The sequence below is a fragment of the Diceros bicornis genome, chromosome 2 (assembly GCF_020826845.1).
Source record: "Diceros bicornis minor isolate mBicDic1 chromosome 2, mDicBic1.mat.cur, whole genome shotgun sequence".
Lineage (NCBI taxonomy): Eukaryota > Metazoa > Chordata > Mammalia > Perissodactyla > Rhinocerotidae > Diceros > Diceros bicornis.
In genome coordinates, this window is record NC_080741.1 from 91,216,188 (window position 1) to 91,231,429 (window position 15,242).

Consider the following 15,242-nt stretch of genomic DNA (forward strand, 5'->3'; position numbering starts at 1 on the left):
ACGTTGGCAGCTGCCATTGTTGTTGCCTGGTGTGGGCATGCTGACACAGATGCTAGCACAGACGCCATTGGAGTTCTTCCTGAGGCCTGCTAGCCCAGGGTCTGCCCCACCCACTAGAGCACCGATTTAATCCAGCTCAGCCAGGGCAGGCAGCCCACCCTAGAGACTGGCCCCAGCCAACAAGAAGTCCTTAGGCAACTTGTGGGCCTGCATAGATTGGTAACTGGATTCTCTGCAGCCTGGCAACTAGCCCACTTCAGTGAGGCAGGGCATGCACAAGGAGCTGTTGGGGAGTGTGGAGCGGTGGTGGAGTGTGTGGGGCTCCCACTGTGGAGAGACTGGGTCCACTTCAGGAGGTCGGGGCATACACACGGGGCAGGACTGTGTTGACTGTGTGTGTGGACCTGTGGGCGGCGGGGCGGCAACAGACTTGTGCTTCTCAAAGACCCACATAGGGGGTTTGCCCCACCTTCCAAAGCCTGAAACAATTGCGTGCTCCTGTGCCTGAGGCCAGACCCACCCAGCTGCAATCCTCAGAGAACTGACAAGAGACCTAAAGGCTGGAGGCTTATAGCAATTGTAAGCCCCTGAGCCTAACAACCTGCCATGCTGGGGGCCTACTCTCTTCATAGAAATATGGCAATAGGAATGTGCTATTAGACCTTGCAGCCCACTGTGCTGGGGCTCCCCACACCCAATAAAGAGACTGAAGGGCCCACAACAACTACAAGCAGCTGAGCATTACAACAGCTGGCCAGGAGCACAACTCAGCCTCCCTGGGTGCCTACAGGGAGAGCAAACACGCCACAACACAAGGACACACGTAGCCCGCATAGGGGTCACTCCTGGAACATTCAGAACTGAGGGAAGCACACTGCAGGCCTCCTAAGGTATCACTTATATAAGGTCACCTATCCAAGAGCAGGAGACGTAGCTGACCTACCTAATATGTAGACACAAGCACAGGGAAAGAGGCAAAATGAGGAGGCAAAGGAACACATTCCAAGTAGGGGAACAGGACAAAACCCCAGAAAAGGAACTAAGTGAAACAGAAATGAGCAACCTACCCGACAGAGAGTTCAAACTAAGAGTGTTAAGGATGCTCACTGATCTTGGGAGAAGAATAGATGAACTCAGTGAGAACGTCAACAAAGAAACGGAAGATATAAAAAAGAACCAATCAGAAATGAAGAATACAATACTGGAAATGAAAAATTCACTAGAGGGACTCAAAAGCAGAGTAGAGGATACAGAAGAATGGATCTGCGAGCTGGAAGAAAGACTAGAAGAAATTACCCAAGCTGAACAGGTAAAAGAAAAAAGAATTAAAAAGAGTGAGGACAGTCTAAGGGACCTCTGGGACAACATCAAGTACACTAACATCCGTGTTATAGGTGTCCCAGAAGGAGATGAGAGAGACAAAGGGGCAGAGAATCTATTTCAAGAAATAATAGATGAAAACTTCCCTAACCTAAGGAAGGAAACAGACATCCAGCTACAGGAAGCACAGAGAGCACCAAACAAGATAAACCCAAAGAGGCCCACACCAAGACACATCATAATCAAAATGTCCAGAATTAAAGATAAAGAGAGAATCCTAAAAGCCAGAAGAGAAAGACAAGTTACATACAAAGGAAACCCCATAACGCTATCAGCTGACTTCTCAGCAGAAAGCTTACAGGCTGGAAGAGAATGGCACAATATATTTAAAGTGCTAAAAGGAAAAAACTTACAGCCAAGAATACTCTACCTGGCAAGGTTATCATTCAGAATGGAAGGAGAGATAAAAAGTGTCCCAGACAAGCAAAAATTAAAGGAGTTTGTCAGCAAGAAACCAGTACTACAAGAAAGGCTAAAGGGACTTATTTAAGGGGAAAAGAGAAGACCAAAAATAGGAAAAATCATCTATTTCCATGATAAGAGGGTAATGGATACAAATGCACAAAAAAGAGGTTAGATATGATATCAAAAACATAAAATGTGGGAGGAAGGGAGTTAAAGAGTAGAGCATTCAGACAGAGGTCAAACTAAAGAGGTCATCAATTCTGTATATGGACCCCATGGTAATCACAAACCAGAAACCTACAATAAATACACAAAAAACTAAGAGAAAGGAACCCAAACATAATAGTAAAGAAAGCCATCAAACCACAAGGGAAGAAAGCAAGAGAAGAAGAAAGGAACAGAGAAGGACTACTAAAACACTGAGAAAAAAAAAAAGTTACAAAATGGCAGTAAGTACATACTTATCAACAGCTACTTTAAACGTCGGTGGACTAAATGTTCCAATTAAAAGGCATAGGGTGGCTGATTGGATAAAACAACAAGACCCATATATATGCTGCATACAAGAGACACACTTCAGACCTAAAGACATTCACAAACTGAAAGTGAAGGGATAGAAAAAGATACTCCACGCAAATGGCAATGAAAAGAAAGCTGGGGTAGCAGTACTCAGATCAGACAAAATAGACTTTAAAACAAAAACTGTAACAAGAGACAAAGAAGGGCACTACATAATGATCAAGGGAACAATCCAACAAGAGGATGTAACACTTGTAAACATCTATGCACCCAACGCAGGAGCACCTAAATATATAAAACAATTATTAACAGACATAAAAAGAGAAATAATAACACAATAATAGTACGGGATTTTAACACCCCACTTACACCAACGGATGGATCATCCAAACAGAAGATCAATAGGAAATATTGGTCTTAAATGACACACTAGAACAGATGGACTTCGTAGATATATACAGAACATTCCATCCAAAAACTGAAGAATACATGTTCTTTTTAAATACACATGGAACATTCTCCAGGACGGATCACATATTAGGCCACAAAACAAGTCAACATAAATTTAAGAAGACTGAAATAATACCGAGCATCTTTTCTGACCACAATGGTATGAAACTAGAAATCAACTATAGGAAGAACATCAGAAAAGCCACAAATATGTGGAGATTAAAGAAAATGCTACTGAACAACGATTGGGTCAATGAAGAAATCAAAGGAGAAATCAAAAAATACCTGGAGACAAATGAAAATGAAAATACGACATGGCAGAATTTATGGGATACAGCAAAAGTGGTTCTAAGAGGGAAGTTTATGGCAATACAGGCCTATCTCAACAAACAAGAAAAATCTCAAATAAACAATCTAACAATGCACCTAAAGGAACTGGAAAAAGAAGAACAAACAAAGCCCAAAATCAGCAGAAGAAGGAAAATAATAAAAATCAGAGCAGAAACAAATGAAATAGAGACTAAAAAAACAATAGAAAAAATTAATAAAACCAAGAGCTGGTTCTTTGAAAAGATAAACAAAATTGACAAACCTTTAGCTAGACTCACCAAGAAAAAAAGAGAGAAGGCACAAATAAGTAAAATCAGAAATGAAAGAGGAGAAATAACGACACCTCAGAAATACAAAAGATTATAAGAGAATACTGTGAAAAGCTATATGCCAACAAATTCGACAATCTAGAAGAAATGGATAAATTCTTAGAATCATACAACCTTCCAAAACTAGATCAATAAGAAATAGAGAATTTGAATAGACCAATCACCAGTAAGGAGATCGAAAAGTAATCAAAAACCTCCCCAAAAATAAAAGTCCAGGACCAGACGGCTTCCCTGCTGAATTCTACCAAACATTCAAAGAAGACTTAATATCTATCCTTCTCAAACTCTTCCAAAAAATGTCCCTAACTCATTCTACGAAGCTGACATTACCCTGATACCAAAACCAGACAAGGACAACACAAAAAAAGAAAATTACAGGCCAATATCACTGATGAACATTGATGCAAAAATCCTCAACAAAATACTAGCAAATCGCATACGACAATACATTAAACAGATTATACACCATGATCAAGTGGGATTTATTCCAGGAATGCAGGGATGGTTCAACATTCGCAAATCAATCAACGTAATACACCACATTAATGAAGTGAAGAATTAAAATGACATGATCATCTCAATAGAGGCAGAGAAAGCATTTGACAAGATGCAGCATCCATTTATGATAAAAACTCTGAATAAAATGGGTATAGAAGGAAAGTACCTCAACATAATAAAGGCCCTATATGACAAACCCACAGCTAATATCATCCTCAATGGTGAAAAACTGAAACCTATCCCTCTAAGAAGAGAAACCAGACAAGGATGCCCACTCTCACCACTCCTATTTAACATAGTACTGGAAGTCCTAGCCAGAGCAATCAGGCAAGAAAAAGAAATAAAAGGGATCCAAATTGGAAAGGAAGAAGTGAAATTGTCACTATTTGCAAATGACATGATTTTATATATAGAAAACCCTAAAGAATCCACCAGAAAACTTTTAGAAGTAATAAAGGAATACAGTAAAGTTGCAGGATACAAAATCAACATACAAAAATCAGTTGCATTTCTATACACTAACAACAAAGTAGCAGGAAGAGAAATTAAGGATACAATCCCATTTACAATTGCAACAAAAAGAATAAAATACCTAGGAATAAACTTAACCAAAGAGGTGAAAGATCTGTACACCAAAAACTATAAAACATTGCTGAAAGAAATTGAAGAAGACACAAAGATATGGAAAGATATTCTGTGCTCTTGGATTGGAAGAATTAACATAGTTAGGATGTCCATACTTCCTAAGGCAATCTATAGATTCAATGCAATCCCTGTCAAAGTTCCAACAACGTTTTTCACAGAAATAGAACAAAGAATCCTAAAATTTATATGGAACAACAAAAGACCCCGAATAGCTAAAGGAATCCTGAGAAAAAAGAACAAAGCTGGAGGTATCATACTCCCTGATTTCAAAATATACTACAAAGCTACAGTAACCAAAACAGCATGGTACTGGCACAAAAACAGACACACAGATCAATGGAATAGAATTGAAAGCCCAGAAATAAACCCACACATCTATGGACAGCTAATCTTTGACAAAGGAGCCAAGAACATACAATGGAGAAAAGAAAGTCTCTTCAACAAATAGTGTTGGGAAAACTGGATAGCCACGTGCAAAAAAATGAAAGTAGACCCTTACCTTACACCATACACAAAAATTAACTCCAAATGGATTAAAGACTTGAATGTAAGACCTGAAACTATGAAACTTCTAGAAGAAAACATAGGCAGTGCGCTCTTCGACATCAGTCTTACCAACATATTTTCAAGCAACATGTCTGACTGGGCAAGACAAACAATAGAAAAAATAAACAAATGGGACTACATCAAACTAAAAAGCTTCTTCACAGCAAAGGAAACCATCAACAAAACGAAAAGACAACCTAACAATTGGGAGAAGATATTTGCAAACCATACATCTGATAAGGGCTTAATCTCCAAACTATATAAAGAACTCATGCATCTCAACAACAAAAAAACTACCAACCCAATTAAAAAATGGGCAAAAGACCTGAACAGACATTTCTCCAAAGAAGATATACAGATGGCCAACAGACACATGAAAAGATGTTCAAAATCATTAACTATCAGGGAAATGCAAATCAAAACTACAATGAGATATCACCTCACGCCCGTCAGAATGGCTATAATTAACAAGACAGGAATCAACATATGTTGGAGAGGATGTGGAGAGAAGGGAACTCTCACAACTGCTGGTGGGAGTGCAAACTGGTGCAGCCACTATGGAGGACAGTATGGAGATTCCTCAAAAATCAAGGATAGAACTACCATATGATCCAGCTATTCCACTGCTGGGTATTTATCCAAAGAACTTGAAAACACCAATGCATAAAGATACATGCACCCCTGTGTTCATTGCAGCGTTATTCACAATAGCCAAGACTTGGAAGCAACCTAAGTGCCCATCAAGGGACCAATGGATAAAGAAGCTGTGGTATATATACACAATGGAATACTACTCAGCCATAAGAAACGATGAAATCCAGCCATTTGTGACAAGATGGATGCAAATTGAGAGTATTATGCAAAGTGAAATAAGTCAGAGGGTGAAGGTCAAATACCGTATGATCTCACTCATTAAGTAGTAGATAACAACAACAACAAACAAACACATAGAGACAGAGATTGGATTGGTGGTTACCAGAGGGGAAGGGGGGAAGGAGGAGGGTGAAAGGGATAATTAGGTACATGTGTGTGGTGATGGATTGTAATTAGTATTTGGGAGGTGAACATGAGAACATGATGTAATCCATGCAGAAATAGAAGTATAATGATGTACACCTGAAATTTATACAACGTTATATAAACCAACATTACTGCAATAAAAAATTTAAAAAAATTAAAATTAAAATTAAAAAAAAAGAAAAAATTTTAATATGGAAAAGTACAAAGAGTGATACAACAGCGCTCCTCTGCCTTCCACACGGTGCGGGCAACTGTTAGTATGGTCTTACGGGCTTCCACCGCGGTGGTGGAGGTGTTTTAAAAAACAGACAAATGAAAAAACTACAAATATGACTTAAGTTTCCTTTAACCTCTGCCTTCTATCCCTTCCCTCTATCCCTTCTCGGAGGCAGCTACTTTCACAAATCTGCAGCATATCCTTCCAAAGCGACTTTCACTGTTAATAATAAGCATCAGTAAATAAAACACAACTGTTCTGTATTTTATACTTTTACATAACTGTGGTCATACTTTGTCACTTGCTTTCTTCCCTTAGATGTCACGTACTATTCCCTCAAATAACTTCATTTCACTTTAATTCTTCATTCCCCTGTTGCTGGACAAAAAGGTTGTTTCCAATTTTTGCTGTACTGAACAGCATGGCAGTGAGCACTCCTGCACAAGGCTCACGGGCCTGGGGGCCGGAAGTGCTCCAGGGTGGGTGGCAAGGAATGGAGTTGCTGGGTGCCCATTATCCATCTGACTGGATGCTGCTAAATTTATTTCCGGGCATCATACCAATTTTCACACCCCCCAGCTGGATATGAGAGATTCTGTTCCCCCTTCCTTGCCAGCACACAGTATTGTCATCCGTGTATATTTATTTTTGCTGGTTTGGTGGGGGACAATGGTATTTTATAAGTTTAATTCCAATTCTTTGACTACTAGTGAAGACGAACTTTTTTGTTTGTTTATTGGCCATTCATATTTTCCTCTGTGAATTGTCTGTCCTCCACCCATTTAATTTGTTTTTCTTATTTCGTTGTCACTCCAAAAGAGAGACATAAAATACCTATTCATATGCCCAATTTTGTGTTCCAAGTATCCGTTAGCATTGCTGTGTAACAAACTCCCCTCATCTCAGTGACGTACATCAGCTGACGGTGCTTCTTGCACACGAGCCTGGGCGTCAGCTGATGGGGCTGGCTCAGCTGGGAGCAGCTCTGCTCCACATGTCTCTCCTCCTCCTCCCAGGACCACCGGGCCAGGTGAGACAGGGCCTTCCCATGGTGACAGCCTAGGGGCAAGAGGGCAAGTGGACACACGTGACAGCTGCTCCAGGGCCAGGCTGGGCCCAGCAAGCGGTCACTCGCTCTTCATTCTACTGGACAGAACAAGGCACGTGTCTGAACCTGGAGTCAGTGCTGGGGAGACGGCCTCTGCCTTTGCTGGGAGGAGCCGCAGAGTCTCGGGGCACCGAGTGTGTGTGGAGGGGCCAACAGAAGGCGGTCGAGGTTCTGTGGGAGCAGTCTGAGTGCCCCAGGACCCCAGGCTGAGGCGTGCTGTGGAGAGGTGCCCAGGGCGATGGCCCTGCTGAGCTCCAGAGTGTGAGGGAGCTGTCAGGGATGGCCAGCCCGGGCCAGCCTCTAAATCACCAGTCGCAGCTGCCATCTGACACAGCAGCATGAGACCCCCAGTGAGAAGCACCCAACTGATCCCCTTCCCCAATTCCTGACTCACAAAATTGAGAGCAAAGTTTAAATGGTTGTTTTAATCTGCTAAATTTTAGGGCAATTTGTTACTTAGCCACAGCAACTGGAACATCACCTCAGGGCCTCCGCAAAGGCTGTTCTTCCGCCTCCTCCTCCCCCAGATACCTGCATAGCTCCTCCTCACCTGATTCACATCTCTGCTCAGGTGTCACCTCCTCCTCCCTGAGGTCTGCCCCACCACCCTCGTTATATGCAATACACACACACTTCCCATCCCTTCATCCTGCTTTATTTTCTTCATAGCACCATTTATCACCTGTCGTGATCTTATATATTTATTCCTACTTTCTGTGCCCTCCCCCATCTATAATGTAAACTCCATAAGGGCAGAGAGCGTATCTGTCTTGCTCTTTCCACTGGAGCCTCAGCACAGGTGGGTATTCAATATCTATTGAATGAATGAATGAGTGAATAAATGCATGTGAGGCCCTAAGAGAGGGCAGAGGCTGCAGAGGGTGTCTTCTCAGGGAGGCTACTGAGGCCCTGGGCCTCTGGAGAGGCATATTCATCCTCCCACCCCAAGACCCAACACTGGGACGCCGCCATGGGCCTCAGGGACCAGGTCTCCAGGGACTTTCCTGGACATGGATGGGCTGAGATGTTGTTCTCAACTTTGGCCACCAGGTGGCAGCCCAGGAGGCCAACACTCCAGCCCTAAGGAGGCCAGGGGCTGGGACCCCTTACAGAGAATGCGCCGGGGAAGGCTCAGGAAGGCAGGTGTAGACAAGATTTGGGGCCGGCTGGGGTGTAGATGACCCGGAATCCCTGGGTCCTGGGCCCAGAGCAGCAGTAGCCCTGCCCACGGGCCAGTCCAGGAGTGAGCTAGATGCTCCCCAAGGCTCTCTGTCCAGGTCACGTGGAAACCCACAATAAGGAGCTTCTGGTTTTATGTGTGGGCTGGGTTTCTTACCCCTCTGCCATTTGACACCTATCATCACCATTTGGAGGCATACTTTTAAGTCAGCAGAACTATTATTTACTTAATATTCTTCCTTAAATAGACCTTTAAAATCTAAATAAATGTAACAGGAATGAATTTTTATATCATCACTGTAACAGAAACCAGTGTCACTAGCCAGAAACAGGCAGTAACTGTAAAAATAATCACTAACATCAAGTACTTAGATGGCACTCACTGAGTGCCAGACGCTGTTCCAAACAGCTCCTGTATCTCATTTAGTTCTTACAACACGATGAGGTGTGTCCTAGCACCATCCCACTGTACAGGAAACGGGGGCACAGAGAGGTTAGGCAACTTTCCTGATCTCACACAGCCGGTAAATGGCACCACCAGGGTTTGGAATCACCAGATTTTTCAAGAGCAGTTAAAAAACTGCAGTTTACCGCAACACCCTTTCCCACATGTTCACATAGCTAAGTGTCGGTTCAAGCGCCCACGCGCACCCAGCACCAGCTGCACCCTCAGGTTCCCTGCTAGCCTGACTTCCGGGCAGCAAGACCCTGGGGTCAGGCCTGGTCCCCCACCCCCACAGGGCTGGCTGGGTGTCTTTATCCTCAAAGGCTGGACTCGGCTCTCATCCCCTCACACACCCAGTCCTCAGCCGGTTCTGAGTGCTCACCTGGAGTCTGGAGCAGTTGTGGGTGACCAGGTGGCACACAAGTGTCCTGATGGCCAGAGGGCGGTGAACTGAGATCTCTCCTCGAGGACGGAGGCTGGCCAGACCCGGCAGGACCTGGAGACTCCTGTGGAAAGCAAGGCTACAGGGCTGCCTCGGGGGGAAGGAAGGGGCGTTCTTAGGCCTGACACTGGGGGTGGGAGTCTGGGGGAGTCATATACAGGGGCTGCTTGCCCGTACCGGCCCTTGGGCCCCTCGCATGAAAGGCAGCAAAAAGACAAGGGCACACCGTGCTCCCCTGGCCCGCGGACCCTCGCTTCTTGGCTTGGGTGGAGGATGGCACCCCAGGGCAAACTGAAGGAGGCGGAGCCTGGCCGGCGACAGGGCTCCCTCCACCCCGCCTCCACCCTTCGCGCCTTGGACAGCCGCCCTGCTTCATCGGTGGGGGGGCGGGAGACGACCCGGCCCGCGGACCTGCCCTCGCCCCCTCCCCAGTCCCCCGCGGGCTGCCCCCCGCGGGCAGGGCCCTCGCACCCCCGCGCCGCGCGGTTGGGACGCGCCGCGGGGCGGGTCCTGGGGCGGGCCGGGCCAGGCCCGGGCGCCCCGCGGCCCCGGCCCCGCCGACTGCAGCCCAGCGGCCGGGCCCAGCATGGGGAGGCGCTGCTGGCGGCGGCGCGTGCTGGCCGCCGCGTGTCTGGGCGCCGCGCTCCTGCTCCTGGGCGCCGCGCCCCGCGCCCTGCGCCCGGGTGAGTGCCCGCCGGGCCCCGGGGGTCGCCCCCCGGCGGCCGGGCCCCTCGACGGGTTGGGGGCACCTGCTCTCCCCTCCTGGGCTGGGGGATAGGGGTGGGTGGGCCCAGAAAGGGGAAAGGCCCTCGTTCATGCCCCTTCACAGCCTGTGCCTGGGACCCCGGGTCAGTGGTGGGTGGCGAGGGCACTGGGCCACCCGCGAAGGCAGCCTCCTTTTCCTCGCCCCCACCCCGCTTAGCGCCCGGAAGCCCCTCCCCTCAAGCGGTACAGGCACGTGGGTGGACAAGCTTGACGCCCCCTGTCCCGAAGGTGGTCCCTCTGTGCCACGGGCGCTGCTTCCTGGAGCGCCTGCTCCTTCCTGAAGTTCACACCTACTTCATGGTCTGGCTGGGGAAACTGAGGCAGCCAGTCATGACTGCTTCGCGGAGCACCTGCTCGGGGCCAGGCATGTGCTGAGTCTTCACTCACATCGCTGCTTCCCCATTTCACAAAGGAGGAAACAGGTCAGGAAGGTGGAGGGACAGGTGTGGATGGCCAGTGTGCTGGCTACGCAGCTTACCCAGGGCTTGAGTGCCCAGTCAGTGGCCTGCTCTCCTGACCTCTGGCTGTTTGCCTCTCCTGGTCTGAGTGTGTGTGTGGGGGGGTCTGCACTCTCCTCCCCCACCCCGTGTGGGCTCTGTGGGAATCCTCCAGGTCCCACTTTTGGTGCCTGAAGACAGTCCCAGGGAGTAAGGAACCACATCCCAGGCTGGGCAGGGACCAAAGGGCAGTGGGGTCGGGTGGCCCAAGAGATGAGGCTGAGGAGACTCTTCTCGGGGTGGCTCTCACCCACCCAGTTGGGCCTCAGTTGGTGAATAAGGGTCATCCCCTGGCTTTACCTGCCGGGTAACCTGCTCCCTCCCCTCTCAGGGCCTCAGAACTCCATCTATAAAATGGGCTGCTCCTGGTCTTCCTGACAGGCTTCTGGGGAGGTGAAGTTATATGAAAGAGCAGACAGAAGGGGCTGGCCCGAGCCTCAGGGTGGCGCAGAGCTCCCTCCCTCCTGGGGCGAGGGCTTCCTTCTCCTGCCCTCCCTCAAGCCCCTCCTGGCTGCCTCTGGGCTGGAGGCCAGGGGTTGGGTCCGGTCCAGGTGAGCTGGGCTTGGGGAGCCTCCTCAGTGCTTAACAGGGCTCTGCCCAGTCCCCCTGCCGCGCACACCGTCCCCTCCATGTCTGGACATAGCCGCCCAGACCTGGACACCTCCCCAAGCCCCCAGGAGGGAGCCGCAGTCACTCTTCCCATCCTCTCTCTGGCCAACTGGCTGAGCTGGCCATCCGGGGGTGGTGCTCCTGGTTCATGGTGGATGCTCCCATGTCTTAGCTGAGCACAGTGTCCCCTGGCACAGTGGTCCTGGTGTCTGTGGCTCTGACAGTCTCTGTCTACCCAGTCATTCATAGACGAATGTTTACCAGGACCTGGGACAGGGCAGGACATGGTGGCTCGCAGCCCCCAAGACTCAGCTCCTGGTGTGGGGGAGAGGAGGGGTGTCTGGGCCCCAGCTCGTGGCGAGTGTGCTCAGGGAGTATCTGTGGAGGAGTGGGCGTGTTTGGGTGACTGCCTGTGAGGTGCATCTGTGTGCCTCCGTGTCGCCCCTGCCTGGACACACGTCTCCTCCACCTCCTCCACCCGGGTTTGAGAGAAGACGAAAATCAACGTATTGCTCTTTCTGCGCTGTGTGCCGTCCGACCTCCCTCTCTCTCCTGCGAAACCCAGGAGAGCAGATGTTAGGGTGACTCGTGTTCCCCTCCCTAGCCTTTGCCCAGGCCGGGCCCCTGCCGCAGGAATACCCTTGGCCATGGCCCTCGGAGCCAGCAGGCTGGCCTCACCGTGTCTGATCTGGCGGATCCTTCCTGACCCCAGCTTCTGCGCCCCCTGGACTGGGATGAGCCTCCTCTCTGAGCTGCCATAGTGCAGCGCCTCCTGCCTCCCACGGTCCCTCCGCCCTGCCAGCCCCTCAGACCTTTCCCCAGGGGCCCCTTCCAGCCACCATGGCTTTGCAGGCTCTTGGAAAAGCAGGAGTTAACTTAGCCAACCTAGCCAGCCCACCCTGCTGGCTCCTCTCCTCGCAAGCCAGTGAGGCTGTGCTAACGTGGGCCTGCAGCACGAGGCTGCGCCTCTCAGGGGAGGCAGCGGGGTGGAAAGCCCTCTCCTGCCGGCTGTCCTGCTGGAGGTGGTTCCTGCTGTCCAGGGCCTCTGGACATGGCCTCCCGCGGCTCCAGCCTCTCCGAGTGTGTCTCGTAGCCGTGGCCTGAGTTGGAAGGGGCTGAACATGTGGGTCATGGCCTCTAGGGGCCTTTGGCCTGGGAATGGGGCTCCAGAGCCCAGGAGGCATTTCAGCCTCTTATCCCAGGTGGGCGGGTCTGACACTGTCCCCTCCTACCCCGAAGCAGAAGGTGTCGCCACAATTGGGCGGGGCCCCGATGGGCTGCCAGCTCAGGCCTGGGGCTCCTGCCGCCCCTTTACTGGTGGGGAGGTCTGGAGGAGCGCACCCTGGTGCCCTTCAGCCCCAGGACTCCACCGACACTGACCTAGTGCCCAGGGCCCTGGGGGTGAAAAAGACGCCGAGGGAAGGTGGCACGGCTCCCAGGCCACTGCCGCCCTCAGCAAGCCCCTGCCCCCAGGGTCCCAGTGGCAGCTCCGCTGTCACACCTGCCCCCTTCCACCCTTTGCTTCCTCTGTGTCCCTGCCTTCTGGGTGACACCACTGACCACAGATTCACTGGGCGCCTGCTCGTGCCAGGCGTCTTACTAGGGCTGGAAACAACACAGACTAATGTCCCCGTCCTTGCCAAGCTGACAGTTTTAATATTAAAAACCCAAGTCTCCAGTCTGCACCCTCTGCCCCCAGAGGCACACCCAGGGAGAGCCACGACGCTGCTACATTAGATCCCCCTGCTGGTCCACAGGGGCCTTAAGTGGGGGTGCTGGCGCCCACACCCACCCATCCTGACCCTCCATTCCCTTCCTGGCTTCACAGGGGCTGAGCATCTCCTGAAGTTGGAAGACACGGGTGTTGCTCCTGGAGCCAGGCTGGGCCTCTGTCCACTGCCAGGGGACGCTGGGGTTGGGGCGGGGACGGGAGCGTGTGGAAGGAGGCCGGTGGCAGAGGTGGGAGGGCCTGTCCCGGCGGAGCCCACCCTCCCTTTCCGGAGTGCTGCCCTCCTCGTCCTCAGGCCACATCCCTTCCCTTAGGGCCCTGCACTTCTGTCCGCGGTCCCAGGGTGACATGTGCTGACAGAGACCTTCTCCCCACATCATCCTTCCTCGAGAGTCTCCAGGGGGAAGGACCCGGGAAGCCCAGGTGGGCCCTGGCCCTCTCTCCCCGTCCCCATCCCTCTCCATCCCCCTCCCCCCTCTGCCACCATTGCAAGCTGAGCACGGGGTCCATGACGGCCATGGCACCCCTGCAGTTGTGCAGCACAGTGGTCTGCAAGCGTCCATCGTTTTTAGTGAAATACCAGTAGTGTGGTCCTATGCAGAATAAATGCAGAAAAGCCCACTGACTAGTGAGGCGGGTTGGTGAGGACCGAGATGGGCCTGGCCTTGGAGCTGCGCAGGGCCCCTCGAGGACTCAGCAGCAGCCCCTCAGTGCAGAGGTCAAGGGCTATTGCAGGGGGCAGCCAGAGGACACAATCTGAGTAGCCAGATTGTTCCCCAGCTGCCCTGTGTCCACTGCCTCCCACTCAGCCCTTGCAGGCCCCTCGTCTGCAGGCCCCTCCAGCGCCCTTGCTCAGTGGGGCCCCAGTGCCTGACTCCACACGTCCTGACTCCTGCCCCGCTTCCAGACCCTGGTCCCTCTCAGGCAAGTGAGGAATCAGAGACTAGGAGCCACCCAGACAACAGTGTCCCAGAAGGATAGCCCAACTCAGACCCACTTAAGCCAGATGTGGCTGCCTTCAGGGATGGATGGATCCAGGAGCTCAAACCATGTCTCCAGCTCTAGGTTTGGCCTTTGATGGCTTCACTCTCAGCTCCCCCAGCAGAAAGGGGTGGCTCCTTTACCAATAGTTGCAGCCAGAGTCCCAAGGATGCATCTCACTGGCCTGGATTGGGTCACATGGTGCCCACCATGGAGCCAGTTGCTGTGGCATACAGGGATGGAATGCTCTGATTGGCCAGGCCTGGTCACATGCCTATCCTCCCAGCAGCTATGGGCAGAGGGCAGCCTGGAACCACATGGACCAAATGGAAGCAGGTTTGCTTCTGGAGGGAAATCAGGTAGGCTAGCAAAAGGAGGGGGAGTGGCTGGTGGGAGCCAAATCAATAGAAGCTCACCATACTGCTGTCCATTCTAAGGTCCTGCCAGAGTGTCCCAAGCTCAGAGGCACCTTCCAAGCCTCCAGAGAGTACTGTGAGAAAAGGCAAGCTGGCAAGATGGATGGCTCGCCAGAGCAGGGATTGGTAATCCCATTTTGCCGAGGAAGAAACTAAGATCAAGAGAAAGGAAGTGGCTTGCTCAAGGTCATCCAGCTAGGAAGTAGGGGGCCAGGATTTAAATCCTACTCTAAATCTCAAACCCTTATGCCTTCTACTCTACAGGGCAGGGTTATTTGAGTTGGGCTTTGAAGGCTGCATAGGAGTTTACCAGGTGGGAAAATGAGCAAAGGGAATTGCAGAGAGAGAGAATGGCACAGAAGAAAGCAGGGAGGAGTGAAATGGCCTGGTGTGTTAAGGGATGTGCCATGGGCAGAGTTCAGAGTTCATGAGAAGGAGTGGTGGGGTGGAAGCCAGAAAGGTACTGTAAGTTGCGGCCCAGTCATAAGTGGCCTTGAATGGCAGGCTAGGAGTTAGGGTGCTCTCCCTATAGCCATCAGTCTTTAAATAAATCTTCACTGATACTAGTGAGGTATAGGGTTTACAAGCAAACAAGATAGTCCCCTTCCTGACAGGGCTGCTCTTGCCGAGGTCAGCCAGACGTCAGCCCCACACAGATTATTTCAGCAGTCATGAGCTCTGTGAATATGTGAAAAGAAGAGGCTGGGAAAGATCCTGGTGTGGACGTTCATT

The 15,242-nt window shown here is 50.4% G+C and overlaps 1 protein-coding gene across 1 annotated transcript in view; it reads left to right on the plus strand.

The window, feature by feature from the left end:
- Window positions 1–10,041: 10,041 nt before the first annotated feature.
- CHST13 (carbohydrate sulfotransferase 13) overlaps window positions 10,042–15,242 on the plus strand; it is a 33,113-nt gene continuing 27,912 nt past the window's right edge. Inside the window, exon 1 of the mRNA XM_058566720.1 lies at window positions 10,042–10,196. Within this exon, the coding sequence (XP_058422703.1) occupies window positions 10,100–10,196 (97 nt within the window). The 5' untranslated portion in view covers window positions 10,042–10,099. The remainder of the gene's footprint in view (window positions 10,197–15,242) is intronic.